This window comes from Anarhichas minor, unplaced genomic scaffold (assembly GCF_050575085.1).
Source record: "Anarhichas minor isolate MPS153535 unplaced genomic scaffold, ASM5057508v1 ptg000025l, whole genome shotgun sequence".
NCBI classification, from domain to species: Eukaryota; Metazoa; Chordata; class Actinopteri; order Perciformes; family Anarhichadidae; genus Anarhichas; species Anarhichas minor.
Genome location: NW_027466471.1, coordinates 12,895,442 through 12,913,151, shown reverse-complemented (window position 1 = coordinate 12,913,151; position 17,710 = coordinate 12,895,442). Strand labels below are relative to the sequence as shown.

General features: G+C 43.3%; 2 protein-coding genes across 2 annotated transcripts in view; both read right to left on the bottom strand.

The window, feature by feature from the left end:
- vcana (versican a) overlaps window positions 1-17,710 on the bottom strand; it is a 54,037-nt gene that overhangs the window by 23,336 nt on the left and 12,991 nt on the right. The window lies entirely within an intron of this gene.
- LOC142957657 (uncharacterized) overlaps window positions 1-17,710 on the bottom strand; it is a 39,760-nt gene that overhangs the window by 16,583 nt on the left and 5,467 nt on the right. The window contains exons 2-4 of the mRNA XM_076099611.1: window positions 15,596-16,453; window positions 12,765-12,931; window positions 6,063-6,113 (exon numbers count right to left, since the gene is read on the bottom strand). Coding sequence (XP_075955726.1) covers window positions 6,063-6,113; window positions 12,765-12,931; window positions 15,596-16,453 — 1,076 coding nt within the window. The remainder of the gene's footprint in view (window positions 1-6,062; window positions 6,114-12,764; window positions 12,932-15,595; window positions 16,454-17,710) is intronic.

The following is a 17,710-nucleotide window of genomic DNA, read 5'->3' as shown; positions in this document are numbered from 1 at the left end:
GTCCCAGTTTGACTTGTGGTTACAGGCTCTTGTGTTTCAGGTGACTCTGATCTTGGTTCCTCAGTACTGTAGAGTGATGAAGCTGCAGTAAAAGCTGATTTTAAAGTATCACTTGTTTCAGTTTGACGGGAGGCTGTTACTGACGGTGACTCTGTACTCCACAATGAAGAAACAGTAGATGCTGAAATGAAAGAGTCTTGAGTCAAATCTTCAGTGCTGTCTCCAGAACCCTCTGAATCAGTGGTAATGGGGAATGATGCTGTTTCAGGTTTCATTGTTGATCCACTGATGGAAGGACTGGACTCCACCATTGTAGTTTCACTGCTAATATCTTTATCCTCAGTGTCTAAAACATCAGATGATGTAACAGGAGAGGTTGTTGTTTGTGCCTCAGTGCTGTAAAGAGACGATTTTGCTGTGACAGATGAGGTCTCAGGGAAGATTTCTTCAGTTTGGCCACCTGAGCCATCTTCATCTGTCGTTGCCAAAGTAGAACTTGTCTCTGGTGTAGCTAACAATGTCCCAGTTTGACTTGTGGTTACAGGCTCTTGTGTTTCAGGTGACTCTGATCTTGGTTTCTCAGTGCTGTAGAGTGATGAAGCTGCAGTAAAAGCTGATTTTAAAGTATCACTTGTTTCAGTTTGACGGGAGGCTGTTACTGACGGTGACTCTGTACTCCACAATGAAGAAACAGTAGATGCTGAAATGAGAGAGTCTTGAGTCAAATCTTCACTGCTGTCTCCAGAACCCTCTGAATCAGTGGTAATGGGGAATGATGCTGTTTCAGGTTTCACTGTTGATCCACTGATGGAAGGACTGGACTCCACCATTATAGTTTCACTGCTAATATCTTTATCCTCAGTGTCTAAAACATCAGATGATGTAACAGGAGAGGTTGTTGTTTGTGCCTCAGTGCTGTAAAGAAACGATTTTGCTGTGACAGATGAGGTCTCAGGGAAGATTTCTTCAGTTTGGCCGCCTGAGCCATCTTCATCTGTCGTTGCCAAAGTAGAACTTGTCTCTGGTGTAGCTAACAATGTCCCAGTTTGACTTGTGGTTACAGGCTCTTGTGTTTCAGGTGACTCTGATCTTGGTTCCTCAGTACTGTAGAGTGATGAAGCTGCAGTAAAAGCTGATTTTAAAGTATCACTTGTTTCAGTTTGACGGGAGGCTGTTACTGACGGTGACTCTGTACTCCACAATGAAGAAACAGTAGATGCTGAAATGAAAGAGTCTTGAGTCAAATCGTCAGTGCTGTCTCCAGAACCCTCTGAATCAGTGGTAATGGGGAATGATGCTGTTTCAGGTTTCATTGTTGATCCACTGATGGAAGGACTGGACACCACCATTGTAGTTTCACTGCTAATATCTTTATCCTCAGTGTCTGAAAAAGCAGATGATGTAACAGGAGAGGTTGTTGTTTGTGCCTCAGTGCTGTAAAGAGACGATTTTGCTGTGACAGATGAGGTCTCAGGGAAGATTTCTTCAGTTTGGCCACCTGAGCCATCTTCATCTGTCGTTGCCAAAGTAGAACTTGTCTCTGGTGTAGCTAACAATGTCCCAGTTTGACTTGTGGTTACAGGCTCTTGTGTTTCAGGTGACTCTGATCTTGGTTTCTCAGTGCTGTAGAGTGATGAAGCTGCAGTAAAAGCTGATTTTAAAGTATCACTTGTTTCAGTTTGACGGGAAGCTGTTACTGACGGTGACTCTGTACTCCACAATGAAGAAACAGTAGATGCTGAAATGAGAGAGTCTTGAGTCAAATCTTCACTGCTGTCTCCAGAACCCTCTGAATCAGTGGTAATGGGGAATGATGCTGTTTCAGGTTTCACTGTTGATCCACTGATGGAAGGACTGGACTCCACCATTATAGTTTCACTGCTAATATCTTTATCCTCAGTGTCTAAAACATCAGATGATGTAACAGGAGAGGTTGTTGTTTGTGCCTCAGTGCTGTAAAGAGACAATTTTGCTGTGACAGATGAGGTCTCAGGGAAGATTTCTTCAGTTTGGCCACCTGAGCCATCTTCATCTGTCGTTTGCAAAGTAGAACTTGTCTCTGGTGTAGCTGACAATGTCCCAGTTTGACTTGTGGTTACAGGCTCTTGTGTTTCAGGTGACTCTGATCTTGGTTTCTCAGTACTGTAGAGTGATGAAGCTGCAGTAAAAGCTGATTTTAAAGTATCACTTGTTTCAGTTTGACGGGAGGCTGTTACTGACGGTGACTCTGTACTCCACAATGAAGAAACAGTAGATGCTGAAATGAGAGAGTCTTGAGTCAAATCTTCAGTGCTGTCTCCAGAACCCTCTGAATCAGTGGTAATGGGGAATGATGCTGTTTCAGGTTTCATTGTTGATTCACTGATGGAAGGACTGGACTCCACCATTGTAGTTTCAATGCTGATATCTTTATCCTCAGTGTCTAAAACAGCAGATGATGTAACAGGAGAGGTTGTTGTTTGTGCCTCAGTGCTGTAAAGAGACGATTTTGCTGTGACAGATGAGGTCTCAGGGAAGATTTCTTCAGTTTGGCCGCCTGAGCCATCTTCATCTGTCGTTGCCAAAGTAGAACTTGTCTCTGGTGTAGCTAACAATGTCCCAGTTTGACTTGTGGTTACAGGCTCTTGTGTTTCAGGTGACTCTGATCTTGGTTTCTCAGTGCTGTAGAGTGATGAAGCTGCAGTAAAAGCTGATTTTAAAGTATCACTTGTTTCAGTTTGACGGGAGGCTGTTACTGACGGTGACTCTGTACTCCACAATGAAGAAACAGTAGATGCTGAAATGAAAGAGTCTTGAGTCAAATCTTCAGTGCTGTCTCCAGAACCCTCTGAATCAGTGGTAATGGGGAATGATGCTGTTTCAGGTTTCATTGTTGATCCACTGATGGAAGGACTGGACTCCACCATTGTAGTTTCACTGCTAATATCTTTATCCTCAGTGTCTGAAAAAGCAGATGATGTAACAGGAGAGGTTGTTGTTTGTGCCTCAGTGCTGTAAAGAGACGATTTTGCTGTGACAGATGAGGTCTCAGGGAAGATTTCTTCAGTTTGGCCACCTGAGCCATCTTCATCTGTCGTTGCCAAAGTAGAACTTGTCTCTGGTGTAGCTAACAATGTCCCAGTTTGACTTGTGGTTACAGGCTCTTGTGTTTCAGGTGACTCTGATCTTGGTTTCTCAGTGCTGTAGAGTGATGAAGCTGCAGTAAAAGCTGATTTTAAAGTATCACTTGTTTCAGTTTGACGGGAGGCTGTTACTGACGGTGACTCTGTACTCCACAATGAAGAAACAGTAGATGCTGAAATGAGAGAGTCTTGAGTCAAATCTTCACTGCTGTCTCCAGAACCCTCTGAATCAGTGGTAATGGGGAATGATGCTGTTTCAGGTTTCACTGTTGATCCACTGATGGAAGGACTGGACTCCACCATTATAGTTTCACTGCTAATATCTTTATCCTCAGTGTCTAAAACATCAGATGATGTAACAGGAGAGGTTGTTGTTTGTGCCTCAGTGCTGTAAAGAAACGATTTTGCTGTGACAGATGAGGTCTCAGGGAAGATTTCTTCAGTTTGGCCGCCTGAGCCATCTTCATCTGTCGTTGCCAAAGTAGAACTTGTCTCTGGTGTAGCTAACAATGTCCCAGTTTGACTTGTGGTTACAGGCTCTTGTGTTTCAGGTGACTCTGATCTTGGTTCCTCAGTACTGTAGAGTGATGAAGCTGCAGTAAAAGCTGATTTTAAAGTATCACTTGTTTCAGTTTGACGGGAGGCTGTTACTGACGGTGACTCTGTACTCCACAATGAAGAAACAGTAGATGCTGAAATGAGAGAGTCTTGAGTCAAATCTTCACTGCTGTCTCCAGAACCCTCTGAATCAGTGGTAATGGGGAATGATGCTGTTTCAGGTTTCACTGTTGATCCACTGATGGAAGGACTGGACTCCACCATTATAGTTTCACTGCTAATATCTTTATCCTCAGTGTCTAAAACATCAGATGATGTAACAGGAGAGGTTGTTGTTTGTGCCTCAGTGCTGTAAAGAGACAATTTTGCTGTGACAGATGAGGTCTCAGGGAAGATTTCTTCAGTTTGGCCACCTGAGCCATCTTCATCTGTCGTTTGCAAAGTAGAACTTGTCTCTGGTGTAGCTGACAATGTCCCAGTTTGACTTGTGGTTACAGGCTCTTGTGTTTCAGGTGACTCTGATCTTGGTTTCTCAGTACTGTAGAGTGATGAAGCTGCAGTAAAAGCTGATTTTAAAGTATCACTTGTTTCAGTTTGACGGGAGGCTGTTACTGACGGTGACTCTGTACTCCACAATGAAGAAACAGTAGATGCTGAAATGAGAGAGTCTTGAGTCAAATCTTCACTGCTGTCTCCAGAACCCTCTGAATCAGTGGTAATGGGGAATGATGCTGTTTCAGGTTTCACTGTTGATCCACTGATGGAAGGACTGGACTCCACCATTATAGTTTCACTGCTAATATCTTTATCCTCAGTGTCTAAAACATCAGATGATGTAACAGGAGAGGTTGTTGTTTGTGCCTCAGTGCTGTAAAGAGACAATTTTGCTGTGACAGATGAGGTCTCAGGGAAGATTTCTTCAGTTTGGCCACCTGAGCCATCTTCATCTGTCGTTTGCAAAGTAGAACTTGTCTCTGGTGTAGCTGACAATGTCCCAGTTTGACTTGTGGTTACAGGCTCTTGTGTTTCAGGTGACTCTGATCTTGGTTTCTCAGTACTGTAGAGTGATGAAGCTGCAGTAAAAGCTGATTTTAAAGTATCACTTGTTTCAGTTTGACGGGAGGCTGTTACTGACGGTGACTCTGTACTCCACAATGAAGAAACAGTAGATGCTGAAATGAGAGAGTCTTGAGTCAAATCTTCACTGCTGTCTCCAGAACCCTCTGAATCAGTGGTAATGGGGAATGATGCTGTTTCAGGTTTCACTGTTGATCCACTGATGGAAGGACTGGACTCCACCATTATAGTTTCACTGCTAATATCTTTATCCTCAGTGTCTAAAACATCAGATGATGTAACAGGAGAGGTTGTTGTTTGTGCCTCAGTGCTGTAAAGAGACAATTTTGCTGTGACAGATGAGGTCTCAGGGAAGATTTCTTCAGTTTGGCCACCTGAGCCATCTTCATCTGTCGTTTGCAAAGTAGAACTTGTCTCTGGTGTAGCTGACAATGTCCCAGTTTGACTTGTGGTTACAGGCTCTTGTGTTTCAGGTGACTCTGATCTTGGTTTCTCAGTACTGTAGAGTGATGAAGCTGCAGTAAAAGCTGATTTTAAAGTATCACTTGTTTCAGTTTGACGGGAGGCTGTTACTGACGGTGACTCTGTACTCCACAATGAAGAAACAGTAGATGCTGAAATGAGAGAGTCTTGAGTCAAATCTTCACTGCTGTCTCCAGAACCCTCTGAATCAGTGGTAATGGGGAATGATGCTGTTTCAGGTTTCACTGTTGATCCACTGATGGAAGGACTGGACTCCACCATTATAGTTTCACTGCTAATATCTTTATCCTCAGTGTCTAAAACATCAGATGATGTAACAGGAGAGGTTGTTGTTTGTGCCTCAGTGCTGTAAAGAGACAATTTTGCTGTGACAGATGAGGTCTCAGGGAAGATTTCTTCAGTTTGGCCACCTGAGCCATCTTCATCTGTCGTTTGCAAAGTAGAACTTGTCTCTGGTGTAGCTGACAATGTCCCAGTTTGACTTGTGGTTACAGGCTCTTGTGTTTCAGGTGACTCTGATCTTGGTTTCTCAGTACTGTAGAGTGATGAAGCTGCAGTAAAAGCTGATTTTAAAGTATCACTTGTTTCAGTTTGACGGGAGGCTGTTACTGACGGTGACTCTGTACTCCACAATGAAGAAACAGTAGATGCTGAAATGAGAGAGTCTTGAGTCAAATCTTCACTGCTGTCTCCAGAACCCTCTGAATCAGTGGTAATGGGGAATGATGCTGTTTCAGGTTTCACTGTTGATCCACTGATGGAAGGACTGGACTCCACCATTATAGTTTCACTGCTAATATCTTTATCCTCAGTGTCTAAAACATCAGATGATGTAACAGGAGAGGTTGTTGTGTGTGCCTCAGTGCTGTAAAGAGACGATTTTGCTGTGACAGATGAGGTCTCAGGGAAGATTTCTTCAGTTTGGCCACCTGAGCCATCTTCATCTGTCGTTGCCAAAGTAGAACTTGTCTCTGGTGTAGCTAACAATGTCCCAGTTTGACTTGTGGTTACAGGCTCTTGTGTTTCAGGTGACTCTGATCTTGGTTTCTCAGTGCTGTAGAGTGATGAAGCTGCAGTATAAGCTGATTTTAAAGTATCACTTGTTTCAGTTTGACGGGAGGCTGTTACTGACGGTGACTCTGTACTCCACAATGAAGAAACAGTAGATGCTGAAATGAGAGAGTCTTGAGTCAAATCTTCACTGCTGTCTCCAGAACCCTCTGAATCAGTGGTAATGGGGAATGATGCTGTTTCAGGTTTCATTGTTGATCCACTGATGGAAGGACTGGACTCCACCATTGTAGTTTCACTGCTGATATCTTTATCCTCAGTGTCTAAAACAGCAGATGATGTAACAGGAGAGGTTGTTGTTTGTGCCTCAGTGCTGTAAAGAGACGATTTTGCTGTGACAGATGAGGTCTCAGGGAAGATTTCTTCAGTTTGGCCGCCTGAGCCATCTTCATCTGTCGTTGCCAAAGTAGAACTTGTCTCTGGTGTAGCTAACAATGTCCCAGTTTGACTTGTGGTTACAGGCTCTTGTGTTTCAGGTGACTCTGATCTTGGTTTCTCAGTGCTGTAGAGTGATGAAGCTGCAGTAAAAGCTGATTTTAAAGTATCACTTGTTTCAGTTTGACGGGAGGCTGTTACTGACGGTGACTCTGTACTCCACAATGAAGAAACAGTAGATGCTGAAATGAGAGAGTCTTGAGTCAAATCTTCACTGCTGTCTCCAGAACCCTCTGAATCAGTGGTAATGGGGAATGATGCTGTTTCAGGTTTCACTGTTGATCCACTGATGGAAGGACTGGACTCCACCATTATAGTTTCACTGCTAATATCTTTATCCTCAGTGTCTAAAACATCAGATGATGTAACAGGAGAGGTTGTTGTTTGTGCCTCAGTGCTGTAAAGAAACGATTTTGCTGTGACAGATGAGGTCTCAGGGAAGATTTCTTCAGTTTGGCCGCCTGAGCCATCTTCATCTGTTGTTGCCAAAGTAGAACTTGTCTCTGGTGTAGCTAACAATGTCCCAGTTTGACTTGTGGTTACAGGCTCTTGTGTTTCAGGTGACTCTGATCTTGGTTCCTCAGTACTGTAGAGTGATGAAGCTGCAGTAAAAGCTGATTTTAAAGTATCACTTGTTTCAGTTTGACGGGAGGCTGTTACTGACGGTGACTCTGTACTCCACAATGAAGAAACAGTAGATGCTGAAATGAAAGAGTCTTGAGTCAAATCTTCAGTGCTGTCTCCAGAACCCTCTGAATCAGTGGTAATGGGGAATGATGCTGTTTCAGGTTTCATTGTTGATCCACTGATGGAAGGACTGGACTCCACCATTGTAGTTTCACTGCTAATATCTTTATCCTCAGTGTCTGAAAAAGCAGATGATGTAACAGGAGAGGTTGTTGTTTGTGCCTCAGTGCTGTAAAGAGACGATTTTGCTGTGACAGATGAGGTCTCAGGGAAGATTTCTTCAGTTTGGCCACCTGAGCCATCTTCATCTGTCGTTGCCAAAGTAGAACTTGTCTCTGGTGTAGCTAACAATGTCCCAGTTTGACTTGTGGTTACAGGCTCTTGTGTTTCAGGTGACTCTGATCTTGGTTCCTCAGTGCTGTAGAGTGATGAAGCTGCAGTAACAGCTGATTTTAAAGTATCACTTGTTTCAGTTTGACGGGAGGCTGTTACTGACGGTGACTCTGTACTCCACAATGAAGAAACAGTAGATGCTGAAATGAGAGAGTCTTGAGTCAAATCTTCACTGCTGTCTCCAGAACCCTCTGAATCAGTGGTAATGGGGAATGATGCTGTTTCAGGTTTCACTGTTGATCCACTGATGGAAGGACTGGACTCCACCATTATAGTTTCACTGCTAATATCTTTATCCTCAGTGTCTAAAACATCAGATGATGTAACAGGAGAGGTTGTTGTTTGTGCCTCAGTGCTGTAAAGAGACAATTTTGCTGTGACAGATGAGGTCTCAGGGAAGATTTCTTCAGTTTGGCCACCTGAGCCATCTTCATCTGTCGTTTGCAAAGTAGAACTTGTCTCTGGTGTAGCTGACAATGTCCCAGTTTGACTTGTGGTTACAGGCTCTTGTGTTTCAGGTGACTCTGATCTTGGTTTCTCAGTACTGTAGAGTGATGAAGCTGCAGTAAAAGCTGATTTTAAAGTATCACTTGTTTCAGTTTGACGGGAGGCTGTTACTGACGGTGACTCTGTACTCCACAATGAAGAAACAGTAGATGCTGAAATGAGAGAGTCTTGAGTCAAATCTTCAGTGCTGTCTCCAGAACCCTCTGAATCAGTGGTAATGGGGAATGATGCTGTTTCAGGTTTCATTGTTGATCCACTGATGGAAGGACTGGACTCCACCATTGTAGTTTCACTGCTGATATCTTTATCCTCAGTGTCTAAAACAGCAGATGATGTAACAGGAGAGGTTGTTGTTTGTGCCTCAGTGCTGTAAAGAGACGATTTTGCTGTGACAGATGAGGTCTCAGGGAAGATTTCTTCAGTTTGGCCACCTGAGCCATCTTCATCTGTCGTTGGCAAAGTAGAACTTGTCTCTGGTGTAGCTGACAATGTCCCAGTTCGACTTGTGGTTACAGGCTCTTGTGTTTCAGGTGACTCTGATCTTGGTTTCTCAGTACTATAGAGTGATGAAGCTGCAGTTAAAGCTGATTTTAAAGTATCACTTGTTTCAGTTTGACGGGAGGCTGTTACTGACGGTGACTCTGTACTCCACAATGAAGAAACAGTAGATGCTGAAATGAGAGAGTCTTGAGTCAAATCTTCACTGCTGTCTCCAGAACCCTCTGAATCAGTGGTAATGGGGAATGATGCTGTTTCAGGTTTCATTGTTGATCCACTGATGGAAGGACTGGACTCCACCATTGTAGTTGCACTGCTAATATCTTTATCCTCAGTGTCTGAAAAAGCAGATGATGTAACAGGAGAGGTTGTTGTTTGTGCCTCAGTGCTGTAAAGAGACGATTTTGCTGTGACAGATGAGGTCTCAGGGAAGATTTCTTCAGTTTGGCCACCTGAGCCATCTTCATCTGTCGTTGCCAAAGTAGAACTTGTCTCTGGTGTAGCTAACAATGTCCCAGTTTGACTTGTGGTTACAGGCTCTTGTGTTTCAGGTGACTCTGATCTTGGTTTCTCAGTACTGTAGAGTGATGAAGCTGCAGTTAAAGCTGATTTTAAAGTATCACTTGTTTCAGTTTGACGGGAGGCTGTTACTGACGGTGACTCTGTACTCCACAATGAAGAAACAGTAGATGCTGAAATGAGAGAGTCTTGAGTCAAATCTTCAGTGCTGTCTCCAGAACCCTCTGAATCAGTGGTAATGGGGAATGATGCTGTTTCAGGTTTCATTGTTGATCCACTGATGGAAGGACTGGACTCCACCATTGTAGTTGCACTGCTAATATCTTTATCCTCAGTGTCTGAAAAAGCAGATGATGTATCAGGAGAGGTTGTTGTTTGTGCCTCAGTGCTGTAAAGAGACGATTTTGCTGTGACAGATGAGGTCTCAGGGAAGATTTCTTCAGTTTGGCCACTTGAGCCATCTTCATCTGTCGTTGCCAAAGTAGAACTTGTCTCTGGTGTAGCTAACAATGTCCCAGTTTGACTTGTGGTTACAGGCTCTTGTGTTTCAGGTGACTCTGATCTTGGTTTCTCAGTACTGTAGAGTGATGAAGCTGCAGTTAAAGCTGATTTTAAAGTATCACTTGTTTCAGTTTGACGGGAGGCTGTTACTGACGGTGACTCTGTACTCCACAATGAAGAAACAGTAGATGCTGAAATGAGAGAGTCTTGAGTCAAATCTTCAGTGCTGTCTCCAGAACCCTCGGAATCAGTGGTAATGGGGAATGATGCTGTTTCAGGTTTCATTGTTGATCCACTGATGGAAGGACTGGACTCCACCATTGTAGTTGCACTGCTAATATCTTTATCCTCAGTGTCTGAAAAAGCAGATGATGTAACAGGAGAGGTTGTTGTTTGTGCCTCAGTGCTGTAAAGAGACGATTTTGCTGTGACAGATGAGGTCTCAGGGAAGATTTCTTCAGTTTGGCCACCTGAGCCATCTTCATCTGTCGTTGCCAAAGTAGAACTTGTCTCTGGTGTAGCTAACAATGTCCCAGTTTGACTTGTGGTTACAGGCTCTTGTGTTTCAGGTGACTCTGATCTTGGTTTCTCAGTACTGTAGAGTGATGAAGCTGCAGTAAAAGCTGATTTTAAAGTATCACTTGTTTCAGTTTGACGGGAGGCTGTTACTGACGGTGACTCTGTACTCCACAATGAAGAAACAGTAGATGCTGAAATGAGAGAGTCTTGAGTCAAATCTTCAGTGCTGTCTCCAGAACCCTCTGAATCTGTGGTAATGGGGAATGATGCTGTTTCAGGTTTCATTGTTGATCCACTGATGGAAGGACTGGACTCCACCATTGTAGTTTCACTGCTAATATCTTTATCCTCAGTGTCTGAAACAGCAGATGATGTAACAGGAGAGGTTGTTGTTTGTGCCTCAGTGCTGTAATGAGACAATTTTGCTGTGACAGATGAGGTCTCAGGGAAGATTTCTTCAGTTTGGCCACCTGAGCCATCTTCATCTGTCGTTGCCAAAGTAGAACTTGTCTCTGGTGTAGCTAACAATGTCCCAGTTTGACTAGTGGTTACAGGCTCTTGTGTTTCAGGTGACTCTGATCTTGGTTTCTCAGTACTATAGAGTGATGAAGCTGCAGTTAAAGCTGATTTTAAAGTATCACTTGTTTCAGTTTGACGGGAGGCTGTTACTGACGGTGACTCTGTACTCCACAATGAAGAAACAGTAGATGCTGAAATGAGAGAGTCTTGAGTCAAATCTTCACTGCTGTCTCCAGAACCCTCTGAATCAGTGGTAATGGGGAATGATGCTGTTTCAGGTTTCATTGTTGATCCACTGATGGAAGGACTGGACTCCACCATTGTAGTTGCACTGCTAATATCTTTATCCTCAGTGTCTGAAAAAGCAGATGATGTAACAGGAGAGGTTGTTGTTTGTGCCTCAGTGCTGTAAAGAGACGATTTTGCTGTGACAGATGAGGTCTCAGGGAAGATTTCTTCAGTTTGGCCACCTGAGCCATCTTCATCTGTCGTTGGCAAAGTAGAACTTGTCTCTGGTGTAGCTGACAATGTCCCAGTTCGACTAGTGGTTACAGGCTCTTGTGTTTCAGGTGACTCTGATCTTGGTTTCTCAGTACTATAGAGTGATGCAGCTGCAGTTAAAGCTGATTTTAAAGTATCACTTGTTTCAGTTTGACGGGAGGCTGTTACTGACGGTGACTCTGTACTCCACAATGAAGAAACAGTAGATGCTGAAATGAGAGAGTCTTGAGTCAAATCTTCAGTGCTGTCTCCAGAACCCTCTGAATCAGTGGTAATGGGGAATGATGCTGTTTCAGGTTTCATTGTTGATCCACTGATGGAGGGACTGGACTCCACCATTGTAGTTTCACTGCTAATATCTTTCTCCTCAGTGTCTAAAACATCAGATGATGTAACAGGAGAGGTTGTTGTTTGTGCCTCAGTGCTGTAAAGAAACGATTTTGCTGTGACAGATGAGGTCTCAGGGAAGATTTCTTCAGTTTGGCCACCTGAGCCATCTTCATCTGTCGTTGCCAAAGTAGAACTTGTCTCTGGTGTAGCTAACAATGTCCCAGTTTGACTTGTGGTTACAGGCTCTTGTGTTTCAGGTGACTCTGATGTTGGTTTCTCAGTACTGTAGAGTGATGAAGCTGCAGTAAAAGCTGATTTTAAAGTATCACTTGTTTCAGTTTGACGGGGGGCTGTTACTGACGGCGACTCTGTACTCCACAATGAAGAAACAGTATTTGCTGAAATGAGAGAGTCTTGAGTCAAATCAGCAGTGCTGTCTCCAGAACCCTCTGAATCAGTGGTAATGGGTAATGATGCTGTTCCAGGTTTCATTGTTGATCCACTGATGGAAGGACTGGACTCCACCATTGTAGTTTCACTGCTAATATCTTCATCCTCAGTGTCTGATACAGCAGATGATGTAACAGGAGAGGTTGTTGTTTGTGCCTCAGTGCTGTAAAGAGACGATTTTGCTGTGACAGATGAGGTCTCAGGGAAGATTTCTTCAGTTTGGCCACCTGAGCCATCTTCATCTGTCGTTGCCAAAGTAGAACTTGTCTCTGGTGTAGCTAACAATGTCCCAGTTTGACTTGTGGTTACAGGCTCTTGTGTTTCAGGTGACTCTGATCTTGGTTTCTCAGTACTGTAGAGTGATGAAGCTGCAGTAAAAGCTGATTTTAAAGTAGGACTTGTTTCAGTTTGACGGGAGGCTGTTACTGACGGTGACTCTGTACTCCACAATGAAGAAACAGTAGATGCTGAAATGAGAGAGTCTTGAGTCAAATCTTCAGTGCTGTCTCCAGAACCCTCGGAATCAGTGGTAATGGGGAATGATGCTGTTTCAGGTTTCATTGTTGATCCACTGATGGAAGGACTGGACTCCACCATTGTAGTTTCACTGCTGATATCTTTATCCTCACTGTCTGAAACAGCAGATGATGTAACAGGAGAGGTTGTTGTTTGTGCCTCAGTGCTGTAAAGAGACGATTTTGCTGTGACAGATGAGGTCTCAGGGAAGATTTCTTCAGTTTGGCCACCTGAGCCATCTTCATCTGTCGTTGCCAAAGTAGAACTTGTCTCTGGTGTAGCTAACAATGTCCCAGTTTGACTTGTGGTTACAGGCTCTTGTGTTTCAGGTGACTCTGATCTTGGTTTCTCAGTACTGTAGAGTGATGAAGCTGCAGTAAAAGCTGATTTTAAAGTAGGACTTGTTTCAGTTTGACGGGAGGCTGTTACTGACGGTGACTCTGTACTCCACAATGAAGAAACAGTAGACGCTGAAATGAGAGAGTCTTGAGTCAAATCTTCAGTGCTGTCTCCAGAACCCTCTGAATCAGTGGTAATGGGGAATGATGCTGTTTCAGGTTTCATTGTTGATCCACTGATGGAAGGACTGGACTCCACCATTGTAGTTTCACTGCTAATATCTTTATCCTCAGTGTCTGAAACAGCAGATGATGTAACAGGAGAGGTTGTTGTTTGTGCCTCAGTGCTGTAATGAGACAATTTTGCTGTGACAGATGAGGTCTCAGGGAAGATTTCTTCAGTTTGGCCACCTGAGCCATCTTCATCTGTCGTTGCCAAAGTAGAACTTGTCTCTGGTGTAGCTAACAATGTCCCAGTTTGACTTGTGGTTACAGGCTCTTGTGTTTCAGGTGACTCTGATCTTGGTTTCTCAGTACTGTAGAGTGATGAAGCTGCAGTAAAAGCTGATTTTAAAGTATCACTTGTTTCAGTTTGACGGGGGGCTGTTACTGACGGCGACTCTGTACTCCACAATGAAGAAACAGTATTTGCTGAAATGAGAGAGTCTTGAGTCAAATCAGCAGTGCTGTCTCCAGAACCCTCTGAATCAGTGGTAATGGGGAATGATGCTGTTTCAGGTTTCATTGTTGATCCACTGATGGAAGGACTGGACTCCACCATTGTAGTTTCACTGCTAATATCTTTATCGTCAGTGTCTAAAACATCAGATGATGTAACAGGAGAGGTTGTTGTTTGTGCCTCAGTGCTGTAAAGAGACAATTTTGCTGTGACAGATGAGGTCTCAGGGAAGATTTCTTCAGTTTGGCCACCTGAGCCATCTTCATCTGTCGTTGCCAAATTAGAACTTGTCTCTGGTGTAGCTAACAATGTCCCAGTTTGACTTGTGGTTACAGGCTCTTGTGTTTCAGGTGACTCAGATGTTGGTTTCTCAGTACTGTAGAGTGATGAAGCTGCAGTAAAAGCTGATTTTAAAGTAGGACTTGTTTCAGTTTGACGGGAGGCTGTTACTGACGGTGACTCTGTACTCCACAATGAAGAAATAGTAGTTGCTGAAATGAGAGAGTCTTGAGTCAAATCTTCAGTGCTGTCTCCAGAACCCTCGGAATCAGTGGTAATGGGGAATGATGCTGTTTCAGGTTTCATTGTTGATCCACTGATGGAAGGACTGGACTCCTCCATTGTAGTTTCACTGCTAATATCTTTATCCTCAGTGTCTAAAACATCAGATGATGTAACAGGAGAGGTTGTTGTTTGTGCCTCAGTGCTGTAAAGAGACAATTTTGCTGTGACAGATGAGGTCTCAGGGAAGATTTCTTCAGTTTGGCCACCTGAGCCATCTTCATCTGTCGTTGCCAAAGTAGAACTTGTCTCTGGTGTAGCTGACAATGTCCCAGTTTGACTTGTGGTTAGAGGCTCTTGTGTTTCAGGTGACTCTGATGTTGGTTTCTCAGTACTGTAGCGTGATGAAGCTGCAGTAAAAGCTGATTTTAAAGTATCACTTGTTTCAGTTTGACGGGAGGCTGTTACTGACGGTGACTCTGTACTCCACAATGAAGAAACAGTAGTTGCTGAAATGAGAGAGTCTTGAGTCAAATCTGCAGTGCTGTCTCCAGAACCCTCTGAATCAGTGGTAATGGGGAATGACGCTGTTTCAGGTTTTATTGTTGATCCACTGATGGAAGGACTGGACTCCACCATTGTAACTGATTTATCTGTACTGACCATGGTAGCTGCTCCACTAGCTCCTGTTGATGTCGTACCAGAAGTTTGGTCATCTGTAATTTGTACAGCAGTACTAGGACTCAATGACCCTATCTTTGTAACTCCACTTACATTCGAGATTTCTACTGTTGAGGCTGCAGTTGAAATAGACTCATCGGGTTTGACTGGAGAAGTATAGGAGGCCACAGGGGAGGAAGTTTGATCCACTGAAGTCTGCTCATCTGTTACACCAGTGGTTTCCTCAGGTAACTTAGTCATTAGTGATGTGCTTTGTGTAGAGTACTGACTGAAATATTCAGTGAATGAGGCCATTGTTGTCTTGATAAGTTCAATAGCACTGTATAAGGGGGAAGCAGTTGTTGCGATGGATTCATAAAAGGGAGGAGTGTTTGTCTCATCTTGTTTATTCTGCTCATGCATAGAGGTGGGTGATGACGTTTTTTCCGACTCACCATTGGCATAAATGGATGTTTTATCTCTGCCTGTTGTTTGTGATGTTACTTCACTCTCCCATGTAGCTTGATCTGTAGTATTTGTGGAACTTAAACTTGGATATGATGTTGCAGTCTCGGCAGAGGCATGTGAAGGTGGGCCGGTTGTAAACATGTTTACTGCTTGAACCCCTGAAGCCTCCTCCTCTGGTGTAGACATTGCATCAGTCGCAACTTTCTCAGTAGTTGAGGAAGGGATCTTGCTGATTGAACTCCCGCCCTGACTTGTGACTGTACCCGGTGAAATTTCAGCCAGGATAGGTGCTACAGATGCTGATGATTCAGTGCTGCCTAAATCTATAGCTGGTGTTATCTCAGTCTTGGCTGTCTGTTCAGGAGAGGATGAACCACTAGATACTGAAGGAGCTGTTGTGCTGAAGGCAAATTCTTTTGGGGCTTGGATCTCTTTTTCTTCCTCCACATCTTGAGTGGACTGTGAGTCACTAGCTGTTGATGTTGGTGTTTTCCCTTCAGGGTCACCAGCGGAGGGAGTGTACACAGTCTGTAATGCAGTTACTGTGCTGTCTTCAGCAGCTGGAGTGGCAGATGTGCTCTTCACATCCTCTGTGGTCTCTGCTTTATCCCTGGCTGTGTAAAGTTTAGTTGAAGAAGTAACAGAGGATTGGTCCTCAGCCTTTTCTGTCTGAGTCACTTCTGAGTCATTTTTTACATAGGTGGGAGTCCTCCCTGTCTCGCCTGTCTCTCGCTGTACAGATGTGGTGATGACAGAGGTCGTTTCCTTTTCAACTTTCGGGGTTTGGGTTTCTTTAGTTGCTTTGGTGATCTGTGGCTCAGTTGGTGTTACCGTAGGAACAAAGTCAGCAGAGGTAGATGTGACATCACTCATCCCCTCTGTGGCGTCTGTGGGAGCTTGGCCCGCTTCTGTTTTTTGTGTACTTTTTGATACCGTGTCCTCCACTGTTGAGGCTGGAACAGAGGTTGTGTCTGTCTGTGTCGGGTCCTTTATGATCAGCTCATCTTCTTCAGGGAGTATGTCAGGAGGTGTAGATGCAACTTCTGTGATGATATCAGGGTCAAACTCATCAACATCAACATCTGGGATCTCTGTAGATGCCAGTATTTTGGTCGGTTCCTCTGTAGATTCAGTTGAGCTATCAACAGGGAGATCGGTCCAACTATAATCAAACACTGTGGTTATTTCATCGCTTGATCCCAGACTTGTCACATTTGTTAAAATCTGGGTACCTTTGGCCTCTTTTTCTTCTGCGCTCTGTGGCTCTAGCGTGATCTCATGTTTACCATTTATAAATCTAATAGTTGGAGTAATAGTTACAGATGTTTGGGAGGAAAGGTCTGGTTTGCCACTCTGGATAGGTTCACCATCGGCTATGGAGGGGGTGGGATGGTCAGGCACAACTGGTATTGTGGGAGACTGAGAATCTTGTGGTTGTAGAGCCTGATCAACTGGAAAGAAAATAAATGAAAATACCAGTTTGATTGCAAAGCAACTAAAGGCGTAGTTTATGGATAAAAAAACAAAACAGAAACAACTACCAACAAATCACATTTTATCCTGTGTCCTGGGAGTGGTAGGTACGACATTATATTATAGAAAGTCACACTATCACACACATAGGAGGTGCTGTTTCTATCACATTAAATTTAGTTTACCACACATGGGGGATTACTCCATGACTTTTGTAGCTCTAGACTGTCACTCTGGAAGCAGCTTTGTCAAGTTTAAGAAACTAACCCTAGTGATGTCACCAGGCAAATTCAGAGTTACAAACATTAAAATCCATGGACGTTTACCTTGCAGAGCGGGTCTAACAAAAAAGCATTAACTGATTGAGAAGTTCTGTGCCCAAATACTTGCTAAACAAACTGTATGAATTATCTCTTCATATGCTGCATCTGCATTGACAGTTCTTATGATCACAAAATCATTCTTTTAAAAACCTTTTGAAATAAAAAACATTGCAAATAAACCACTCTCCAACATATTTGTGTGTGAACTTCATTCAAACCATAATTCAAAGATGTATATTTTAAATTAATGTGAAAAGAAATTTCATCAAGAAGCATAGATATTGTTGCCAAGTCCTTCAATAATGTTAACAAAGCCTTGAACAGTTGATCTATTAAAGGTACTACTAATATACAAGATACAAATATGAATTGTAGTATTTCCATATTTCAACAGAATATTTGGAATAAATCATATGCAACTAATTCAGAACATATTCTTATAAAACATGAACATCATACCGTATAATTTACAACCCAAAACAACCACATCGCAATCTACAGCTTAAAATAAGAGACGGGTTGAATCAAAACATTTACGTCCAATTCTTAAAACATAGTATAACCATCACAAAGGTAATTTTC